The sequence below is a fragment of the Psittacula echo genome (assembly GCF_963264785.1).
Source record: "Psittacula echo genome assembly, chromosome: 7".
In the NCBI taxonomy this organism is placed as follows: Eukaryota; Metazoa; Chordata; class Aves; order Psittaciformes; family Psittacidae; genus Psittacula; species Psittacula echo.
Genome location: NC_137740.1, coordinates 54,040,796 through 54,060,315, shown reverse-complemented (window position 1 = coordinate 54,060,315; position 19,520 = coordinate 54,040,796). Strand labels below are relative to the sequence as shown.

The 19,520-nt window shown below is 38.4% G+C and overlaps 1 protein-coding gene across 1 annotated transcript; it reads right to left on the bottom strand.

Annotated features, from left to right (window-relative positions):
- Positions 1-2,858: 2,858 nt before the first annotated feature.
- On the bottom strand, positions 2,859-5,519 carry ZNF281 (zinc finger protein 281; the record flags this gene model as incomplete). The annotated part of the gene is made up of 1 exon (XM_080623398.1): positions 2,859-5,519. The coding sequence occupies one exon, from the start codon at positions 5,517-5,519 to the stop codon at positions 2,859-2,861; it is 2,661 nt and encodes an 886-aa protein (XP_080479524.1).
- Positions 5,520-19,520: the final 14,001 nt, after the last annotated feature.

Below are 19,520 nucleotides of genomic sequence, written 5' to 3'. Positions count from 1 at the left end.
CTTTATTGGATTTGCTATCTTCTGTTTTTCAATACTCTACTTTTCACCCATTTTGAGACTTTCAGTACTGCTACACTTGGATCCACGTGCAAATTTCAAGAGAAACACAGATGAAGGAAACTCCTAAACTATCCTCAGATTACTTAAAATGCTTTAAAGTATTTTGCTGTAATATTTTTACTAGGCTTTCCTTACAATGCAGAAGCTAGAGCAACACAATAAAAAAAAAAAAACAAATAGAGGACTTTCTAAAATCTTTAAACATAATTGTACCTTCTGTGTGACATTTTGGATTTCCAGTAATTGCAAAATGTCTTTGAAGTTAACAATATGCAATTTATCTATTTTTAACCAAAGCCATATTTAAAAAGTCATTTAAATTATCTTATTTAATTAATAATCTTATATTATTATCTTATTTAAAAGCCATATTTAAAAAGCCATAACCAAAGACAAAGATTTGAAAATATGAGCCTATATGAACATTTTAAAGAAATCTGTTAGGTTTTGCCTTGGAAGTTGAAGGTATGAGCTAAAGTCCCGATTTCTAAAACAGTGCATTCAAAATACCCAAAAAGAAACTGAAAGAAGAAAACTAGCTGAAAAAAGGCCAGTAAGTTATATTATTCCTTCTCAAAATATAGTGTCATAATATTTTCTTCATGGATTCTCCAAAGTGTGGCTGGATAATAGAAGTGATACCTTTATGATTTTCTAAATAATGGGTTTTATTAAGTTAAAGCAAACAGCCAGAACAATACATATGCAACTTCTACTACACACAATATAAAGAATGTAAATTATAACCTCTGTAAAACAAATGAAAAAGCTACGGACTCTTCCATCCCTGGTAACAGGCTGGGTTCTGGGTTTAGAGAACAGTTGTTGTTTGCTTATTTAAACTGAAATAGGGTGAAATACATAATCAAGTATAAAGAAAAGGTTAATGGAGTTACATGGTTCCTATGAGAACAAACTCTAGATTAGTAAGAAAAAAAAAAAGAAGATAGTTCACCTAGTAAAAGAGGTTACAAGTGGGCTCAGGTTTCAATTTTTAGTGGTGAGGGACAACAGGAAAAATTACCCAGGATTTTTGTAACAATTCATTTAATAATACACCACTTTCATAACAGAAGTGTTTTACACTTGCACAATGTTAATAACTTTATTATACATGGAAGCCTGTAATAGGCTGATTACACAATAAGACTGCAAACAACCACTGGTACTTTCCTGACACCAGGAAAGTACGTAAGACTGAAACATCACCAAGAGTACATAAAAAACCATCAGCATAAACATCACCAAAATTACATTAAAAAACTAATCAAAAAATACATTTGCAAAAAGTGGTTTAGAACAGTGCCACTGCCTTTCAGCAGCTTTGAATGGCCACCAGTATTTCTAGCAGGTTTCCGTGGCTCCACAGGCATTTATCAGGATTCACATATAATAAATAATGTACCACAAAATATACATAAAGTAAGGCAATAATTCCAAAGAAAAGTTCTGTTGATATTAACAGACCACTCAAGTTCTACTTTTGTAGTTGATGTCATCACCAGAAGCCTTTGATGGAATTGCAGCCTTAGGCCCTAAGAGCCTGCAATGATGAACTGCTGCAAACCCCTACACCCCCCTACTGCAAAGAACTCCAGACACCACTGGTAGACTGCTGGGCAGAGGGGTCAGTGTTAGCTGATCCTGATGCAGGACATGGGCCTTAGTATGTACAATTGGGAGTAGATTATTTCTTATTGTACATGGAAACCTTGACATAATTTTAAAACATGTGGGTGTTTATTGTTCATCATCTGATGTTATAAGACATCAGAAAGTACATAATAAGATAAGCACGTTCTGGAATGTAAATCTTTTTAAATGCTAGCTATTAAGTTGAGATGAGAAGGTGAGTAAGGAAGAAGGGGAAGAAAAGGCGTAAATTAAGAAGCAGAACAGACCCCAGGATTAAGTCCAGAGGACCTGGAAGCACAACAAAAGAGAGGAAACCTTATACACTAAAAGGACATGAAAAAAGGGCAGAGCAGGAGACCAACATTTTTGAGCCATGTATAATAAATAATGTATCCCAAAAGCCTATCTGGATTATGACTGTAGTTTCAAGTTGGGGTTCTAAAGACCTGAACCAGACACACACGTTTTGCTCTCGTGGTTTGTGTCAACAGAATCTCTTTCTGGAATTACAGTCTTACATTGGAGTTCTGGGGACATTATTGTTTATATTAAAGCTACCATTCTGGGCTCTTCAAACAGACCCAAGAATATTTGCTCCACCTGCCTGGAATGAGCATCACCTGGAAGAACAAGGGTAGTTTAAAAACAACAAGATTTAGGTAGCAAAATTCATATCAGCCCAGACATTAAAGACAGCAATTTGAAATGTCATAGATCCCTTCCTCAAAAAGCTGATATATATTTGTCACTATCTGTAAATTGGAAGTTCCAATACACTACTGGTGCATAGAATTCCCATGCTTCATTACACTTTCCTGAGAGTAAAGCAATTAGAATAAACCTTAGTCCTAGGAACAAAGTTAATTTTTTGCATTTTAATCTTTTGGGCTATTCCCTGACAATCTATATAATGTAAATTTGATTGCTAAACATTGTCACTTGAACAAAACCACTATTTTAATCTATTGATTTTTTGATTAAAAACCGTAATAAACAGATCTAAAAAAATCACACTAAAAATAAACTAAATATGAAAAGTTGCATTGAAAGGGCATGTTACATTATTCTTAATAGGACTGTGTAGAAACATTCCAATGGCAGTGTTGTCAAAGTAAAACAAAATTACATTAAGAAGACCCCACAGCCTCGTCACAGTCAGGACCTTACCTGTAACTCTGGCTGGTTGGGGTTTTTACTCGTGTACTACATGGCTCACTTACATCAGACATCATATTTGTATACCCTGAGAAATCTGACACTGAAGTCCTTACTCTATGGTCCACTTCTCCATTAGAGTTAGTGATAAAAGTCATTGGCACCCTGCTGCCCGACTTAAACTGAGAACCAAACGCTTGTGCAAAGTTCTCGATCTGGTAGGTTGATCTAGGCTCTATGTCCTTTTGAGGATCTATCTGGCTAGGTAACTCCTGAGATGGGATCTGAAAGCTTGCTGAGGATTCTAAGTTTTTCTGTTCCTTCTGGCCAGTCAGTTTCTGAGATGTCGACTGGTAGTTAGACGAAGTCTCTAGGTTTTTCTGCGGATCAATGAGATCATCCAGCTCTTGAGAGGGAGTCAACTGTTGATGCGTAGCCTCCAAAGCAGACAAGTAAAAGCCTGGCTGAGATCCAAGCAACATCCCAAATGGAGGTTTTGGCAACGCAGTTGGCAATACTGAGGTAACAGATTGGCTGAAGCCACACTCAAGCGGTGACGTAGTGTATATCTGTTTGTCTTGAAACAGAGTGTGGTTATGGAGAGTTGAAGACAAACTAACAAACTGGAAACTGGGTCCAAAAGCAAAACCAGTGCTATTGGTTGTTCTTTCAAAGGCTTGTTGGAGGTATTTGGAGTATTCTTGCAACATGCTTGCTTTATCATTTGAAACTGTTTGAGAGTTAGGGCTCAAGTTTTCTTCCTGAACCATCTCTGAATGCTCTCCTGAGGTGTGCAAGTCCACACGCTGTTCAGTTATACTGAAAGGATCTTCTTTCTGGCCTTCCGATTTGTGAGAGTACTGGTCCAAAAGGCTCTGTAAGACTTCATCAGGAATACATGACTTGTCATGGCAAGACTTTATTTCACTATTTAAAGATGCAGAATCAATAAGAGATAGTGGAGTTTCATTATCCATAACACTAACACCTGCAGACTGGATGACGGACTGCTGGGAAGTCATGTGTCCGACATTAATTGAAAAGGCACTGTTACTGCTTGCAGTTTGTAAGTATCTTCTTTTCTTTGAAAACTGCATGGCATCATCATAATTGCTACTTATTTGACCTGGTTTACCACCTGTACTTTGGAGAAGGCCAATAGTTTCTACACCAGTATTGGCTACTAGGCCAAGAGAGCCACTCTGTTTCCCAGACAGTGGTTTTTGCCCTAGAATATCTGGCAGTGGTGATACAAAATTAAGGTAGTTTTTGTCTGTCTGTTTTCTGCTTCCTTTTTTCAAGACCAATTTTGGCACCTTCTTCTGAAGTTCTTCTACGCCTGTGCCAACTAGACCACCACTGGAAGACACAACAGGAATATCAACTGCATAATTTGGCATGGCCACATTACTTGTAATTTGAGATTCAGTTACTTTACTGCTACACTTATTTCCTTTGTTTTCAGTGGATGTACTTTTTGTTTTACTTTTTCTCCTTGAGGAACTTGTATTTCCCTGAGACAATGCAGCCAAGCTACCCATGTTACTGGATGATCCGAGCTCCATTCCAGCCCCTGCTTTACCTATGGCTTCCCCACATGTTCTTCTGTGCTTCAACAGTCTATCAGTCCTTGAAAAATACTGCTGACAAGTATCACATTTGTATGGCTTTTCTCCACTATGCGTCCTCTTGTGTCTTTCCATGTGGTACTTCTGGATGAACTTCATACTACACTGGTCGCACCCAAAAGGCTTCTCCCTACTGTGGATCTTCTCGTGCCTCTGCAGTAAGTACTTCTGGATGAAACCCATGCTGCACTGGCTGCACTGGAAAGGCCTCTCCCCTGTGTGAATGAGCACATGTCTGCGCAAGTGATAGGAGCTCTTGAAGGCAGCACTGCAGTGTTCACAGACATGAGGTTTCTGACTGGGGGACGCAATGGCACCTTCTGCATCTCCCACCAGGGGGGGTTTGGATGAAGCGCTTGGCTTCCGCTTGGCTTTGATTCCCTGAGTTTCTGGCTTTGGCCTCTTTGCCTTCTTGACCTGGGCATCGTGCTTTGGCTCACCCGAGCTCCCAGGGGTGCCCTCGCCTCTGCCACTCAGTAACAGGTCTCGGTGGGGATGCTGGTGCAGATGATGAAGAAGGCTGAGGTCCTGAATCACACTCTGGCCGGTTCCTTCGCTGCTGCCGCCGCCGCTGCTGCTGCTCCCTAGGCCGGGGGACCTCTCCTCCCCCACTCCCCCGAAGAGCCCCCCATAGTGGTGGTGGTGCTGCGGCTGCTGCTGCTCCTCCTCATCCTGCTCGCTGGGCTTCTCTTGCTTGATGCTCACGAGGGACTGCAGAAAGCCCCAGGGGCTCCTCTGCGAGGAGGAGGGCACGGAGGGGAAAGCCCCCGCCGGCTCCTTCTTGAAAGTCATGTCCTGAGGGGGAGGAGGCGCCGGTGGTTCGGCCGCCGCCGTGGAGGAAGCGGCGGCGGAGGCCGGAGGTAACACGCACTGCGGGGGGTGCTGGGCCGCCGGGGGGGGTGCGGCCGCCCGGGTGAAGCTGGTGACCGGGGGCAGGCGGTGGTTGAACATAACCATGCCGGGGGTAAAGGTGGGCTCCATAGCCGCCGCCCTCTTGGTGCTGCTGCCGCCGCCGCCGAGGAAGCCGCTGCCGAGTTTCATCCCCCGGGAAGGCGGGCCGGAGAGGAGGCGCGGCCCAGAGGGGCTGCGGGACCCGCCGCTCGCCCGCCCGCCGGACACCGCTCGCTGCCTCGCTGGCGGGCGTCCGCTTCAACGGCTCGCTCCCGCGGCAGCCCTACAGCCGCCGCCCGGGCGCATCGCCGCCACCCCCACCCGCGCCGACGGGCGGCCCCCGGCCCGGGCTGCACTTACGGCTCCCGCCGCCGCCTCCAGTTAAAAATAACGCCGCGTCCGCTCCACAATGGAATTAGCAGCCTCTGCGCCCGGCACTGCACATGCGCGCCGCGCGGCACGCTGGGTATGGCCCGGCCGCACGGGCAGCTAGCGGGCCAGCACCGCGCAGGCGCGACGGGGTCGCTCCCGCCTGCTGCCGCCGCGCTCGCATGGATAGGGTGAACCCCACCGCCCCCTTTGCCCCAGGGTGTTGGCCGCGACCAGCCGGAGGCTCGGCCCCGCCGCACGGCCAAGGTGGAAGTCCCGGGCAGCGCCGCGGCGAGGTTGTAGAGGAAGGCCTTAGACGTGTCGCCGCAGGTCTAAGAATAGCGCAAGCGACATCCTTCCTGCTATCAAAGAGCGTGGCGGTTTCCACGTGTGGTACTCGCTAACCGGTACATCGCGGTACCGGCCCTCGGCGCTGCTCGCAGGGCTAACGGGACCGGGACACGCCAGCTTTCCCGCCGCGGGACAGGCTCGACCGGTATTCGCAGTCACAGGTGCAGCGTCGCCTATGCTAATGTCATCGCCGAGCCCGAGTACGTGCAAAGCAGCCGACGTGCGCAGCGCCTGTGTGACGGGCGCTCTCCCTGAAATGATGCGGATGCAGGGATGCTGAGGCTTTTAGCAAAGGTTATAATATTGCCGTTGCTTTCATCTCAAAACAGTGTCATTCGTTGCATATAATGCCACAGAGTCAACAAAGCTACTACCACAAGTGAGGTACTGCCAATAATAAACAAAATACTTCAGTGTGGTTTGTTGGTGGGTTGTGCTTCACACACAGCTTGCACACCGCTGCTACAAGTTTAAATGTAAGGCTGGCCAGTGCATCCACACAACTCAACCTTGTGCCAGCCAAGAACACGGCACTGGCACAATAAACACACACCGGCGAGCTGGTGCACCAGCACTGCTTCCCACTATTGTCCTCAAGTACAGGATCCATCCCTGGCAGTGTTCAAGGCCAGGCTGGATGGAGCCTTGGGCAACATGGGCTAGTGTGAGCCATCCCTGCCCAGAGCAGGGCGTTGGAACTAGATGATCTTAAGGTCTCTTCCAACCCTGACCATTCTATGATTCTGTAACATTATCCTATGGACCACTATTTCAACAAACCCTAAACTACTAATGATGCTTGTGGGTTTAGTTGCATATACAGAAATAATAGTCATCAGAAACAAGATCAAAGGTTCACTATTTTGAAACCGCACTTTTTTTGATGAAAGTAATTTTCTAATAGGGTATGCTCCCTTGAATGCTAAGAAAATCTGAATAGAATTCTGCTTCAATACTAATCACTGACTTTGAAAATCTTTTCCATTTCTATGGGGTCTTACTACTGAATTCCAAATTCTATTAAAATGTAAACTGCAGAGGTACTTTAGCTTAAAAACTTGGAATTGAACATATTAACACTAATTTTTATCTTTAACATAGTGGAGGTAACTTAACAAGGAGCATAAATTAATTATTTTTTCCTTTTTTAATGCTTTATCTGTCAAAATTATTTCCCTTTTCGACAGTTCAAGCTGCAAATATCAAGTACTTTCCCCATAGACCTGACTAGTGCAAAGCCTTGGGTCAGATTTTAATATCTTAAAAATGTCTAATTGATGAGAAAAAAAAAAAAAAAGGAATTTCATGCATTTCTTTTATACCCAGCAAAATTTTGAAGTAAGTAAAATTTGTTCCCATTATAACTGAAAGAGCTTAATCAGCATGTAAACTCACAGTTCATTTTAAAATGTAAATTAAATGATGAAAGTTTTGGACTGTCAGGTTTAGCTAAGTGTTAAAAGGCAGACCTGAAATTCAAAAAACTTAAAGCAGCAGTAAAATATTAGTCAATGCCTATGAGAAATGAGTCTGTCCCTTTATTGAGGGTGTCTGTGTTTAATGGTAAGCTGGGATGCATATAAGCTAGTCCAAGCATGAAGGGCAGTAGGACACTCATATGGAAAGCCAACTTTGTCCCTCAGTTATCAAGATAAGAAACCTGTCATTTCTCTCATTCACTCTGTCAGCCTTGAGATACTCCAAGCAGACTTACCTCTGTGTTGTACACCCCATATATCAGGAAGATGAAGAGACCCTGTAAAATAAAATGGAGGGAAAAAGCTGTTAACTCTAATCATTTCAGCAGTAGAAATACCTGAAATAAACTTTCCTGGGAACAGACAAAAGAAGACACACTTCATCAAGGTCAATTTATTTTTCTATTTTTCAACATTATAAGCTGTACCTTGAACATTTATTTGATAACGTGGGAGCACATCACCTACAGTGTTTGTGGTATTCAGCTGTTTGGCAATTAAAAACTTACCACCAAAGGATCTAAAACATTAATTAGAAAAAATAATTGTTCTATTTGAATGATCTTATGAACAAAACCACAAGAAAAAAAAAATGAAAGCACAAAGATGCTGATGCAAGCTGAGGAGGAGCAAACAGCTCTGCTTCTGATTGATTTAGATTAGGAAAATACATATTACCAAATTCTACACTAAAAATACATTCGTGCATATATATGCTCCACTTATTTTAGATATTTAATTAGGAAGAAAGAGATGTATGAAGACAGAAAAAAAGTGATAAAGCAGATAGTATATATGATTTATTAAAGTTCTTTTATCAGCTTGCTTCAAGCTAGTTTACTATCAGACAAAACAGGCTAAAAATGAACAAAACACTTCAGTGAGTTTCTCTGAATGATTTTACCTTATAGAAGGATGAGTTCCCAGGATCTAGGGTAACAGTGCAACATGTTACTGATTCTTGCAATCTGCAGGCAGAATCCTGAAAAGAATGGGCAGATTACTAGGGAGAAAAACAGAATAGCAAATGGAAATAAAATATAAAAGATCAAGTTTTGTCTTCAGAAAATGCTTCTGTAACTCAGATTCACCACATGCTTATAACTTATTTTTATATTTATTTGTAAAATAACCCAATTTTGTAATATTAATATTTAAACTGGCCATTTGAATATATAGAGAAAAAAGCCCCATCACTTTCAAAGTATTTTCCTTTGTACTTCCTTTTAAGTTATTTACAAATTACATCAATGACCTCAACAATAAGTTAGAATAGATTCAAAGAATAGACAGCTACATTTTTCAGTATGCCTTCATATGAAATATACCACAAATATATTGTGCTGCTTATTTGTAAATGGAAGAACCAGAATTCAGAAGCTTGGCAATGCAGATAAGTGAATTACTCACATGCAAAAGCATTGTAGAAGAAAATCCCAGTTCTCTCTCTAAATACAATGTTAGTGGCCATTCTGAGTCCTTTCACAGTATCACCTGAAACCTCCATTTAGATTGCAAGGAAAAAAAAAGATCAGAAACTTTCCCTGAAGTACACTGAAGTAATATTAGTTTTACCTAAAAAGTAAATACTGAAGTTACAAGAAGTAATATGAGCACATCATAATTGCATCAAACACAGGTACCTGGCAGCTGGTTAATGAAATTATTCAACATACAGCAATGTAAGCAGCATCACGGGTATTTTGTTTCTGAATGTTCTGCAAAAACTCATTGTAAACAAAGTCTCTTAGTAGAAGGCTTTTAAAGAATGATTAAGTTTTTGTTAGTACTGAAAGCTGTCAGTGACAGCATTTAATTTTAATGCTAACAACATCAGTGTAAATAGTGTACAAATAAATAATGTAAACTTTTTTTTTATTAATCTGATCAGGGCTGGCTTTATACATGCATAAAAAGAGGAAGTCTAAACCGTACACATTTATTTCCTCCTATCTCCACTTCACATTCCCAGAATTTTAGGGATTTCCCTCTCAGGAAAGAGGCTGGAGTGGATGCTATATAGAAGGAGGCAAAGAATAATAAGCTATTGTTAAAATCAAGGAAAATAAAATTAAAAATTCCTTTCTCAAGCTGCTCCTGGAAGAGTGAGTAAAAGGACATGCTGCTTGTTATTCAGGTACTCTCATGAGTTAAAAGTCTTGCCAAAACTGTCAGTCCAAACAATATTGTTTGCTGTGATAGTTGGACTAAAAAAAAAATCACACATTCAAGCCTTCCAGCACACTGGAAGGCATTCTTTTTAACCTAGAAAAGTAGAAATAATATTTTTAATTACTTCTCAGTCTCTTCTGAAATCTATGGATCTCATATAATCACAAGTAAATAGACTAGTTACCTACTTAGGTTTGGATATTTGATGATCTCAGAAAATTCAGGAACAAATTGTTAAAGATTCTGAATTTTAAATTGACATGCCAAGTTTGTGCTTTTCTTGAGCTTGATATCAGCACATTTAAATATGTAAGTGTTAGAGATATGAAGTGCTGTGAACATTCTTAATTCTTCTTGCAGACTTCTGAGAGTTTTTTGTCTTGTTTCATCATTGTATGGTGGTGGGATTTTTTTCCTTTAACATCTATAAATTATGATGATAGAATCAGATCAACAAGGATTTTACTTAATGCTTGCAACAAGTTACTAGGTCTTGGCACCCATAACTGATAATGAGGGGTCATTTTGGACACACCACTGTCATCAACATACCGGGTACATGTCATTAGCTACCTGTACAGGGTAGTTTGTCATCCATCTGAGATGAAAATAAAGAGGTAAATTTCCTCAGGTGGTTTGAAATGTTAAAAATAATACAGTCTTACATAACCGGTAGTTCAGTTTCTTTAGCTTATTATTTACAAAGCATAAAAGCTTCTCTGTTTCTTCAGTGGGCTGTGGTCTTACCTGCAGTATGGTTCATGAGTGGCTGCCTCAACCCTTCAGTATCTCAGGCGGGTTGGATGGTCTTTGGCTTGTAGGAATTAAGTAGTGTTGTGATCAAGACAGTAATTTTATCCAGAACTTTTTTTTGCATCTGTTGGGATTTTTATTTTTAAATAAATAAATAAATAAATAAATAAGTATTTCATTAAGAAGCATGGAAGGCACATTTGTATGTTTTCTTTGTGTTAAAATAGCACACGTGAAAAAACAGAGGAACTGTAACCACATTATGCCAAGTAACATACAGAGACAGAATAAAGCCGTCTATCCAATGAAAAGGGTAAAGGTTTCCAAAGAGAAAACCTGTCCATCTGTAGAGAAAAAAGAACACACAAGCACACCAGTCATTTTTCAAGTCTCGTCTAAAAGGAAGACATGCTCTTGGTAGGCTTCAACAAGAACTTAAAAGCCTTTGGCTGAGTGAGAATCCTGTTTTTTTGGAGAGCAAAGAACAGAACTGCTGCATGCTTAATTACAGTTCTATTTGTCACTCTGTGCAGGGCGTGAACGGATTGCTCAGGGTTTAAATTTGGCAGGTCTTAACAGAATTGTCCTTGCTATCTTGAATAAATCAGCCTATGGACAGTTCTAATCTTGAGCAAGTTTGTCAGGATCTGTTCCAATTTGGGTGGTACCACAGAAAGTTGACACTCTTATCAGAAGTTCATTCTGCTTTAGGCAACAGAAACCTGCATGACAGTTCTTTTATCAGAAGTTTCTTTCCCTGATTTTAGCATTTGTCTCTCAATCTGTTACTATTTGACATTTCCTAAAAGCTTCCTTTTATAGACAGCTAATTCCATTAAAGATTAAACTATAAGTTACAAACTTTTTTTGGTGTGGATGAAAATGCTACACTGTCACTTTTAATATTTGACATTTCAGCACTTTTTCAACGTACACATTTTCAAGTATGTGGAATTACCTCATCCTTCTGTTAATTTTTAAACCTTTGATCTTTCATTTGTTTGACATTACTAAAAATGATTTTTAAGAATTCCTACCTACTAGAATCCATATTAGAATACGTCAAAAGGTCAATTAAATAAAAGCATACTAGCAAAATATGCTTATAAACACCATACAGAAAAATCACAGAAGTATTAAAATCAATTAAATATAGTCTTAGTAAATCCTAATAAAGTCAATTTATAATCTATATATTTTATATAATTTTGTAAATTTATATAAATTTATATAGTATTTTAAAGCATCCCACTAGTATGAACTTAAAACTTCCCATCACTGAAAAAGTTCATGTTGCAAGAAGTTTTTTGCTATATGAGAGAAAGATCATATGCAGCTATAGTGAACAAATTCTGCTTATTTTTTCATAAATTAAAAACTGTTGTGGCAGTGGAAAATGCAGATTGCAAATAGAACTCATAACTCACACAAGCAGTCTTCCTGTAATCCTAAAAGAATTACAAATTGTCTTGTCAAGGACAGGTTAGGGGGTTACTCCTTGTTTTAAATCCAGACAAGTGCTAGAGTCTATAAGCCTCAGGAAACTTGTCATCAGTGTTAATGCAAAAGATATCAGATTCCAAAATCACAGGATTTTTCTCCCATAGATGAAGAAGTTAGAAATCTTTACTTCAACAGTTAACAAGTGTGACATTTGAAACAGTACTCTTGTGAAATTTCAAAGTCACTGTCTCACAGGCAACTACTTCAGCTCTTGCAGTTATCACTTTCATTAGTTACTTGCAGACTTGACAAACAGGAGACTACAGTGTGACTTTGATTCAGATTTTCTGCCTATAAAGAAGAAGTTAAAAAGATCAAGCAGAAATTTTGTAATGCTACTAATTTAACAGATTCTTAGAAATTTGGTAGTAATAAACTCATAGCAAAGGCCCTGGAGCAAATCTGCAACCTACCCTGTAAAAGATTCTTTGGTATGGCCTTGGAAATTAATTCCTCTTTGCCTCAGTTGCATATAGAACCAGGTAATACTTCCTGAGTTCAGAGCTGTGTTAGATACTTCCATTCATGTCAGATGAAGTGGAGGTGGGTAGGTAGAGTATCACTTTGATTCCACACCAAGAACCTCTGCAAGAGATGAAGTAAACAAGGCTTTTTTCTGGTTTTTTTTTTTTTTTTTTTCTTTTTTTTTCAGGCTTTGTTCTGTACATATTCTCACAAAGACAAAACTATCCCATAATTAAAATTATATCAACAAATAGCCTGAAACAAAGTCTGTCTTTTATCCATAGAAATTTTTATGATACAAATAACGATGATGAATTTTGAAAGGAAAAGCAGCAGAAAGAGTTGACAAATCTGATTTTAGCCAGATGAGTGGTCTACTATCAGAATTCTTAGAGCTTAATGACAAAGAAAAACGCCATCTTGGGTACCAGGAATGCTATAGCACCTTTCCTTCCCAGAGGCACATGCTGCTAAGTAGCCATATAGGAATTTTTAGATGAAATCGTATATAATACGTGCAGTAGAATAACTGGGATCTAGTATATCAAAAGAGCAGCTTGGATCCTTCACAGCCTTAGCAAATTAGCATTCCATGTTGCCAAATGTAAGCCTTCCCTGAAGTTTGTTTTAGACAAATTCAGCAACAGCCTCTCTGCACAACAGTATGTTTAGGATGACAGGAAGTTTTCATGTTTAGAAAAACTGGGAAGGGACTCATAGAGGTCGCCCTTCTACATCTCTGCTTAAGCACGAATAGTCAGTGTAGGTGTCAAAATAAGCTCTTATATGGCAGATATAGCAAATTTCTGATGTGACTTAAGTATGTTGTCAGACAGGTTTTTTTAACCACCCTACCAAGATCCTATTGGAGGACCTAGATAAGCTTGTGCTAATCTACTTTTTGATGTGATGAGCGTTCTGTTTTCCACCTGTCTTTAAAGAGGACAACTTGATCTCTGCAGAAAGTCTATAAGAATTACAGTCAGGGCTACGGGATTAATTTTTTGATTAATGGAAATTTATCATACTATAACAAGGTTTCTGTTTCTTCTTTTCAGAAATATACTTTACAAATCAAGGTATTCTTTTGTGGTGTACTGATTGCATGCAAATCCAAGACATAAAGCCTGTTGTTTGTTTGGGGTTTTTTCTGATCAAATCAATTACCATAATCACACCACCACCATATACATAAAAAATCTAAGTATAGGTACAGTTGCAGTCACTGACAGACAGAGGAGACTGTCACACTTATGTGCATTTTTTTCAGTAATCTTGTTTGCACACATACACACAAAGTGGTTTGAAAAACCCTGAACATACTCAGAGCCACTGCATGATTCCACCGCTGTACAAAAACATGTCTTTCTATACAACATTTTACTTATAATACTGGCTGCTTTGGAAAGAACTGCGGATTTCATTCTGCCAGCTTACTTTTACTAGCTTATAACTGCTTCCAGCTGCCATCTATTCCTTGTGCTTGTCAGCTCAGAGATGACTTTCTCTGTTATTAAACCATTTTTTCTCATTTTATAAAAAATTCTTCAAGTACTTTTACCGAGCTAGGGAACATACAGGTAAATGGATTATATTTAACCCGAAGAATTAATCCATGCTTTTAATAACAACCCTTTAGAACCTTTTATATTGAAAAAATTTTGCATTACAGTCTCAATCTAAAGGTTGGTCTGCTCTACCCAAAACAAGTTAAGAAACATACAAATAAGCACAAAAACTATTTGTAATGTGTTATGTGGTGCAAAAAAATGTTGATTCACACCAAACTGAGCTAAATTCCATATTCCTTCCATTTACTAGCATCCCACAACAGGGTTAGCCAATTTAATCTAGGCCATTCCCAGGCATTGCAGTATTATTAAATGTGAGTAAAAGGGAGAAAAAGCTGTCTCTTAAAGGAAGCATTTAGAATTACAGCAGTGCAGCTTATATTGGAAGACTAACTAAGATCTTTACAAGAAAGTAAGAATACAAAGTGTAATCCTGGTATTACTATCATTTGCAAGTTTATATTTGCAAGTATTTCTCCACCTTATATAAACAAACAGGTAAACATGTTGGAAAAGATCCCAAGGCTATACCACATGCTGGAAGCTCCTGCATGCTTCCCTCCTTTTTGCTATATAGTAATTTAAAGCCTAAGACTACAGCTTCTTTGAATCTGTAGACCCCAGAAAAAATTAGATGAACTATACTGAATGCAGTATTTGCTTTTCTATATTTGTTTTTTCAGGCTCCTACAGCCAATGGCTATAAACCACCTGAGTGTTGCCCATTCAAACCAACAGGATGTTTTCCACATATTGGAAAGCATTTAGAACAGCTGCTCAGACTCTATCCTGAGCTTTTTTTTACTATAACAGAAACTGTATAATACTAATGACTCATGATTAAAAAATCTAATGTGTTGGATTTTTTTCTAAGCTATAACTCTAGACAGACCCTATATAGCTTAGAATATTCCTTTAAGATGTCAAGATGCACGTATACTTTCACACATTCTAGATGTAGTGTTAGCCATCCTAGATTCCATTACTAGCCTAAAAAAAAACCTCATTAAAGCTTTCTATCTGAATTCTCTCCAGTCAGATGAATTCATGACAGACACTTTCCCATGGAGCTAATCTCCTTATTATGTGGCTGAACAGTTTTGCAACATCCTCTCCATTTTTCAGATCAGATTAGTTCTGTTTGGATTAGATACGGAGATACAGTGTAAAAGAAACACAGCATTTGAGGCCTCATTTCAAATGCATCTTTTCCTATTACTTTAGGTTCCTGATGCTGCCCTCCTATATGTCACAATGTGAACAATCAGTCATCAGAATAACCAGGGAAGTGTTAGATTCCCCAACTGGACACTTTTAATGGATGGACAGTGTGCTGGGACATCTAATCTAGACCATGTTTTTGCCAAGGAAGGTTGGCCCAGATGACCCTCCTATGATTCTGCAATTAGCAGAAGCCCTTTTGGGCTTTCAAATGTGACTTTTGGCTGAGTACAGAGAAAGGTCTTGGTGCACAACAGTATATTTATTGGTATAAACTCCTTTGTGAATTATTAGAAAAAGGCATAAAGGCAAGACAGCCTTAAGTGCTGTCTATAGCTCCTTCAGTGCTAGGTCAGTGAATCCCTCTCTTGAATAATAGTCATTTTTTAATACTAGAGGAAGATCACTGTATCTGCTTCCTTTCACGCTGTTGCCATGTTGCTGATGAAAGAATAACTTCCTTAAAAGCATATATAAAATATGTTCATAAAAAATCCTTTTATTAGAAATTATTTGAATGCCACCTCTTACCAGGATTTCTGTGAGAGGCAATAATCATTTAAGCCCAGATTTACAGAGGTCATCAGACATCTCACCTGTACTGATTTAAAAATAAATTTCAAACTTACTTAGACTTTAACTGCTGTTGCAGATCTGGCAAACCTTTGATGGGGCCATGATAATAAGCTATTATATTCAAACCCATATATTAACTTAGTGATGTTATGTTGTGGATCTAAAACTCTTAGCAGAATGAGCAACTACGCGGAAACAGGATTGTGTTTTCTTGTGTGGGTTTTTCTTTTTTTCCCAGTCTTTCTATCTTTTACTCCTTGCTTGCAAGATGGGGTCTAGTTTTCATAGCCATATGAAAAATGTTAGAAATGCTGGGTTTGTACATTTAGTTTTGTACATTTGTACAAAATATAAAATTGTAATTTATATTTTCAAAAGGATAATTCAAATAAAAAAGGGAAAACCCAGATGCTTAACAAACTAAAAATCCAGGTGTCAAATATACACTAAGTTGTTTTGAGAGAGAAACTTGGAAATACATTCCAGGTCTAAAAAGGTTAATATGAAAATAGTTTCTAAAGGTCATGATTACATTCTCTTGATTGTTCCATAGCTAATATGTTCAGTTTATAATTTGAGTTCTTTTATGATCTAGCCCTGCCACATGAATGTAAAAGCCATGATGGGTTCTGATCGCTTATGTATAATCAAGCTATCTCAACTATTTAGTTTTATACTTTATATTGGTTCCAAATATGCCTCTGAAATTTTACTTTCCATCATGTGTTGTTGCAGTTAGAGTAAAAACCGCTGTGCTTACATGCTTTGAAGGACTCTTCATGGTTTTCCTGCATACTATGCAATGAAGCCTTAAACTGCTCTGTTGATGATAGTAGGAGACCTTTAGAAAACATTTGAGAAACACTAAATATAAAACACTATCATCTCAGGTATAATTAATAAAAAGAACTTGCAGCACTTTACAAAAATATTATAGAGCTCTATAAATAATTTCTTTTTCAATAACAGTCTGAAAATAGGCACTGAAATTAATTTCAGGATTGACCAAAATGCATGTGTTCTCAGTTCTTATGGCAAAAATAAACATTTAATTGAGGGGGGCGGGGCGGGGGGGTGTTAAGGAAAAATAACAAGACAGAAAAAAAAAATAAATAAAATCAAACACAACAAAACCACCAACAATATTTAATTTTGGGAATTTGCAAAACCATCACAAAAGTAGATTTTAAATGGTGAATTTTAAGAGGATAAGCATATTAAAACAAATCCTTTATACCCAAGACCAACCAAATTTTCACGATTCTTTCTGAGAAAACCAGTCTGAAAATTTAATGCAAGTTCATGCATCATTTCTGTTGAACTGAGTTTTCATTTCTGCCTAGCACTAAATAATTCATAATTCAGTTAAGCAAATTTGAGATGGTAAGGAAATCAGTTTGCAAATGAGATAGTGCTCAAATAACTTATTCTATGAAAAGTAGTCATTTAAGTCATTAGGATTCCAAAGAATCATCTCACCTTCCTTTGCATCAACTTTTTCAGTTCTTATTGACCATCCATAACTATCATGGAACATTTTTGTGCCAGCCTTCCCACTCTTCTCATAGCATCATCCTCCTTATCATTATACCTGTGGTTAGGAAGAAGGAAAAGGAGCTGCTCCAGAGGATATGCAAAGACTATGTGGGCAACAATATCAGCAGGTCTGTGAGGAAAGGTAAGGGGGACAACAGGTAAGGAGAGAGTCAAACAAGAAGAGCAGAAAAGTGTCAAGTAGGAGACTGGATCAGCCTGCACAGACAGGCATGATAAAAATACATCGGATGGGCTAAATGCCAGAAACTTCATCCTAAACTTGGCCAGTAGAGCAATTCTTAAAAGATAACCATGAAAAGAAACAGTGATTCTACAGCTTCAAGATTCAATATAGACTATGAATAGGACATCTGCACAAATAAGGTATTAACTGAATGCATGTAGTATTAAATATTTTAAAAATAGAGGTGTGCCTGCATTTCAATCCATTGTTATTCTAACCAGAAAACATTCTTAAAAGTTACAACAGAATATCCCATGATGTCTAAAAGTAATTAATCTCTGAACAGTGTGATATAAGTCAAGTCTTTGCTGAACACTCGAGGAAGTGCTGAAAGTGGCTGTAGACAGAACCATTGAAAATCAAAAGGAAGACAGAGAGAGAAATGAATATGGTTTTGTACTAGTGCCTTCCTTTTACAATATATATATATTTAATTTTTCTTTTTTTACATATAGCCAATAATTCTGTGTTTAAAGATTCAGCAGCCATTTTCATTTGGCGGTGCTTGGCACAACTGTCAATTTACTTGAGCTAAAGACAAGGACAAACCATAGTGATTCAGGTTTCTTTTGAAAACCTCTTATATCAGAGGGTCAATAAATATGTAAATAAACTCAAGAGTTGACTACGACCTGAAAGATTTGTACAGCAATTTTAGGTAAAACAATGCTCATGGTGTCTTGTAATAGTAAAGTTGGGGCTTTGTTTTGTTTTAGGGTTTCTTGGTTTTGAGTTGGCTTTTTTTTAGTTAAGAAAAGTCAAATCAACAGCATTCCTTTTACATCAGATTTAATACTTGGAAACGTCTGGTTAGTCAGGAAAACCTGCAGACGTAATCAACGCAATGCTGAATGGAAGAGGAGATCCCATATTCTAATTATCTAATAGCAAAGTTCATGGGTTGTTTTTATTTCTATATACTTCCTCCAAATATTTTACATTTTACTTCTAGGAAGTATTTTTCACCATGAAAGGGTAGACTGCATGAAGTTTGAATTTAGAGAGATACATTCTAATAGCAAGAAGCCATGCCAGGGTTTGCGTTACTGGACTTACTGGCAAGCTGCCTGAGTGATTGAAGGCATTTGGTCTTCAGCCTGTTTCTTTGCAGTGTACCCAGGATATGCACCAATAGCCTATGAACATACATCTTTGTGTGGCTTATTACTACTGCATATTAATCAACATGGCAGTCTGATGTTGGTTATTCCCCTACAGCCAGAGGGTACTGAAAAACAAAGATTTTGTTTGCAATTAAAAAAACCAGTGTCTACAGACAGGGTCTGTGCAAAGAGGAAATGCTTTCATAATTCCAATCAACACGTAATTTTGCCAACACAAGCAACCTGAGTTGCAATATTGTGATTCTGTAGTAAAAGCTACAAAGACAGAATTGGGGGAAGTTGATCCCACAATGTATCGAAAAAAGAACAGTAAGGAAAAAATATATAAATCATTCTTATCACAAAAAATATGTTGGGTTTTTAGTGCCTCAAGAGCACTGAATGGACTCTATTACACTTAGTAGCTGCATTTACTTTCTCAATTTACAAAGCAGAGTAATGCTAATAAAAAGATGGCTGAAATTAAGAGGGCATGATTCTTGGTCTGTATAATTCAATAAACTCCATAATTCTATAAACTCATTCATCAATATGTGCATATTCTTATACACACTGTGTTGAGTCTTCCTTATATTTCCGAAAACATTCTCCGGCATTGCTTGTAATGGATTGGTGTGTTACCTCAGACAAGTATGCACAATATGCAACGCTAATTGTATTCATGACGAAACATTTTCCTTGGCTGATGGACTGAAAACAAGAACCATGACTTACAAGATTACTCTGTTAAAAAATAATTTGATGTCTAGCTCATTATGAAGCATGTGTAAGAGCTACAGCACATCCGT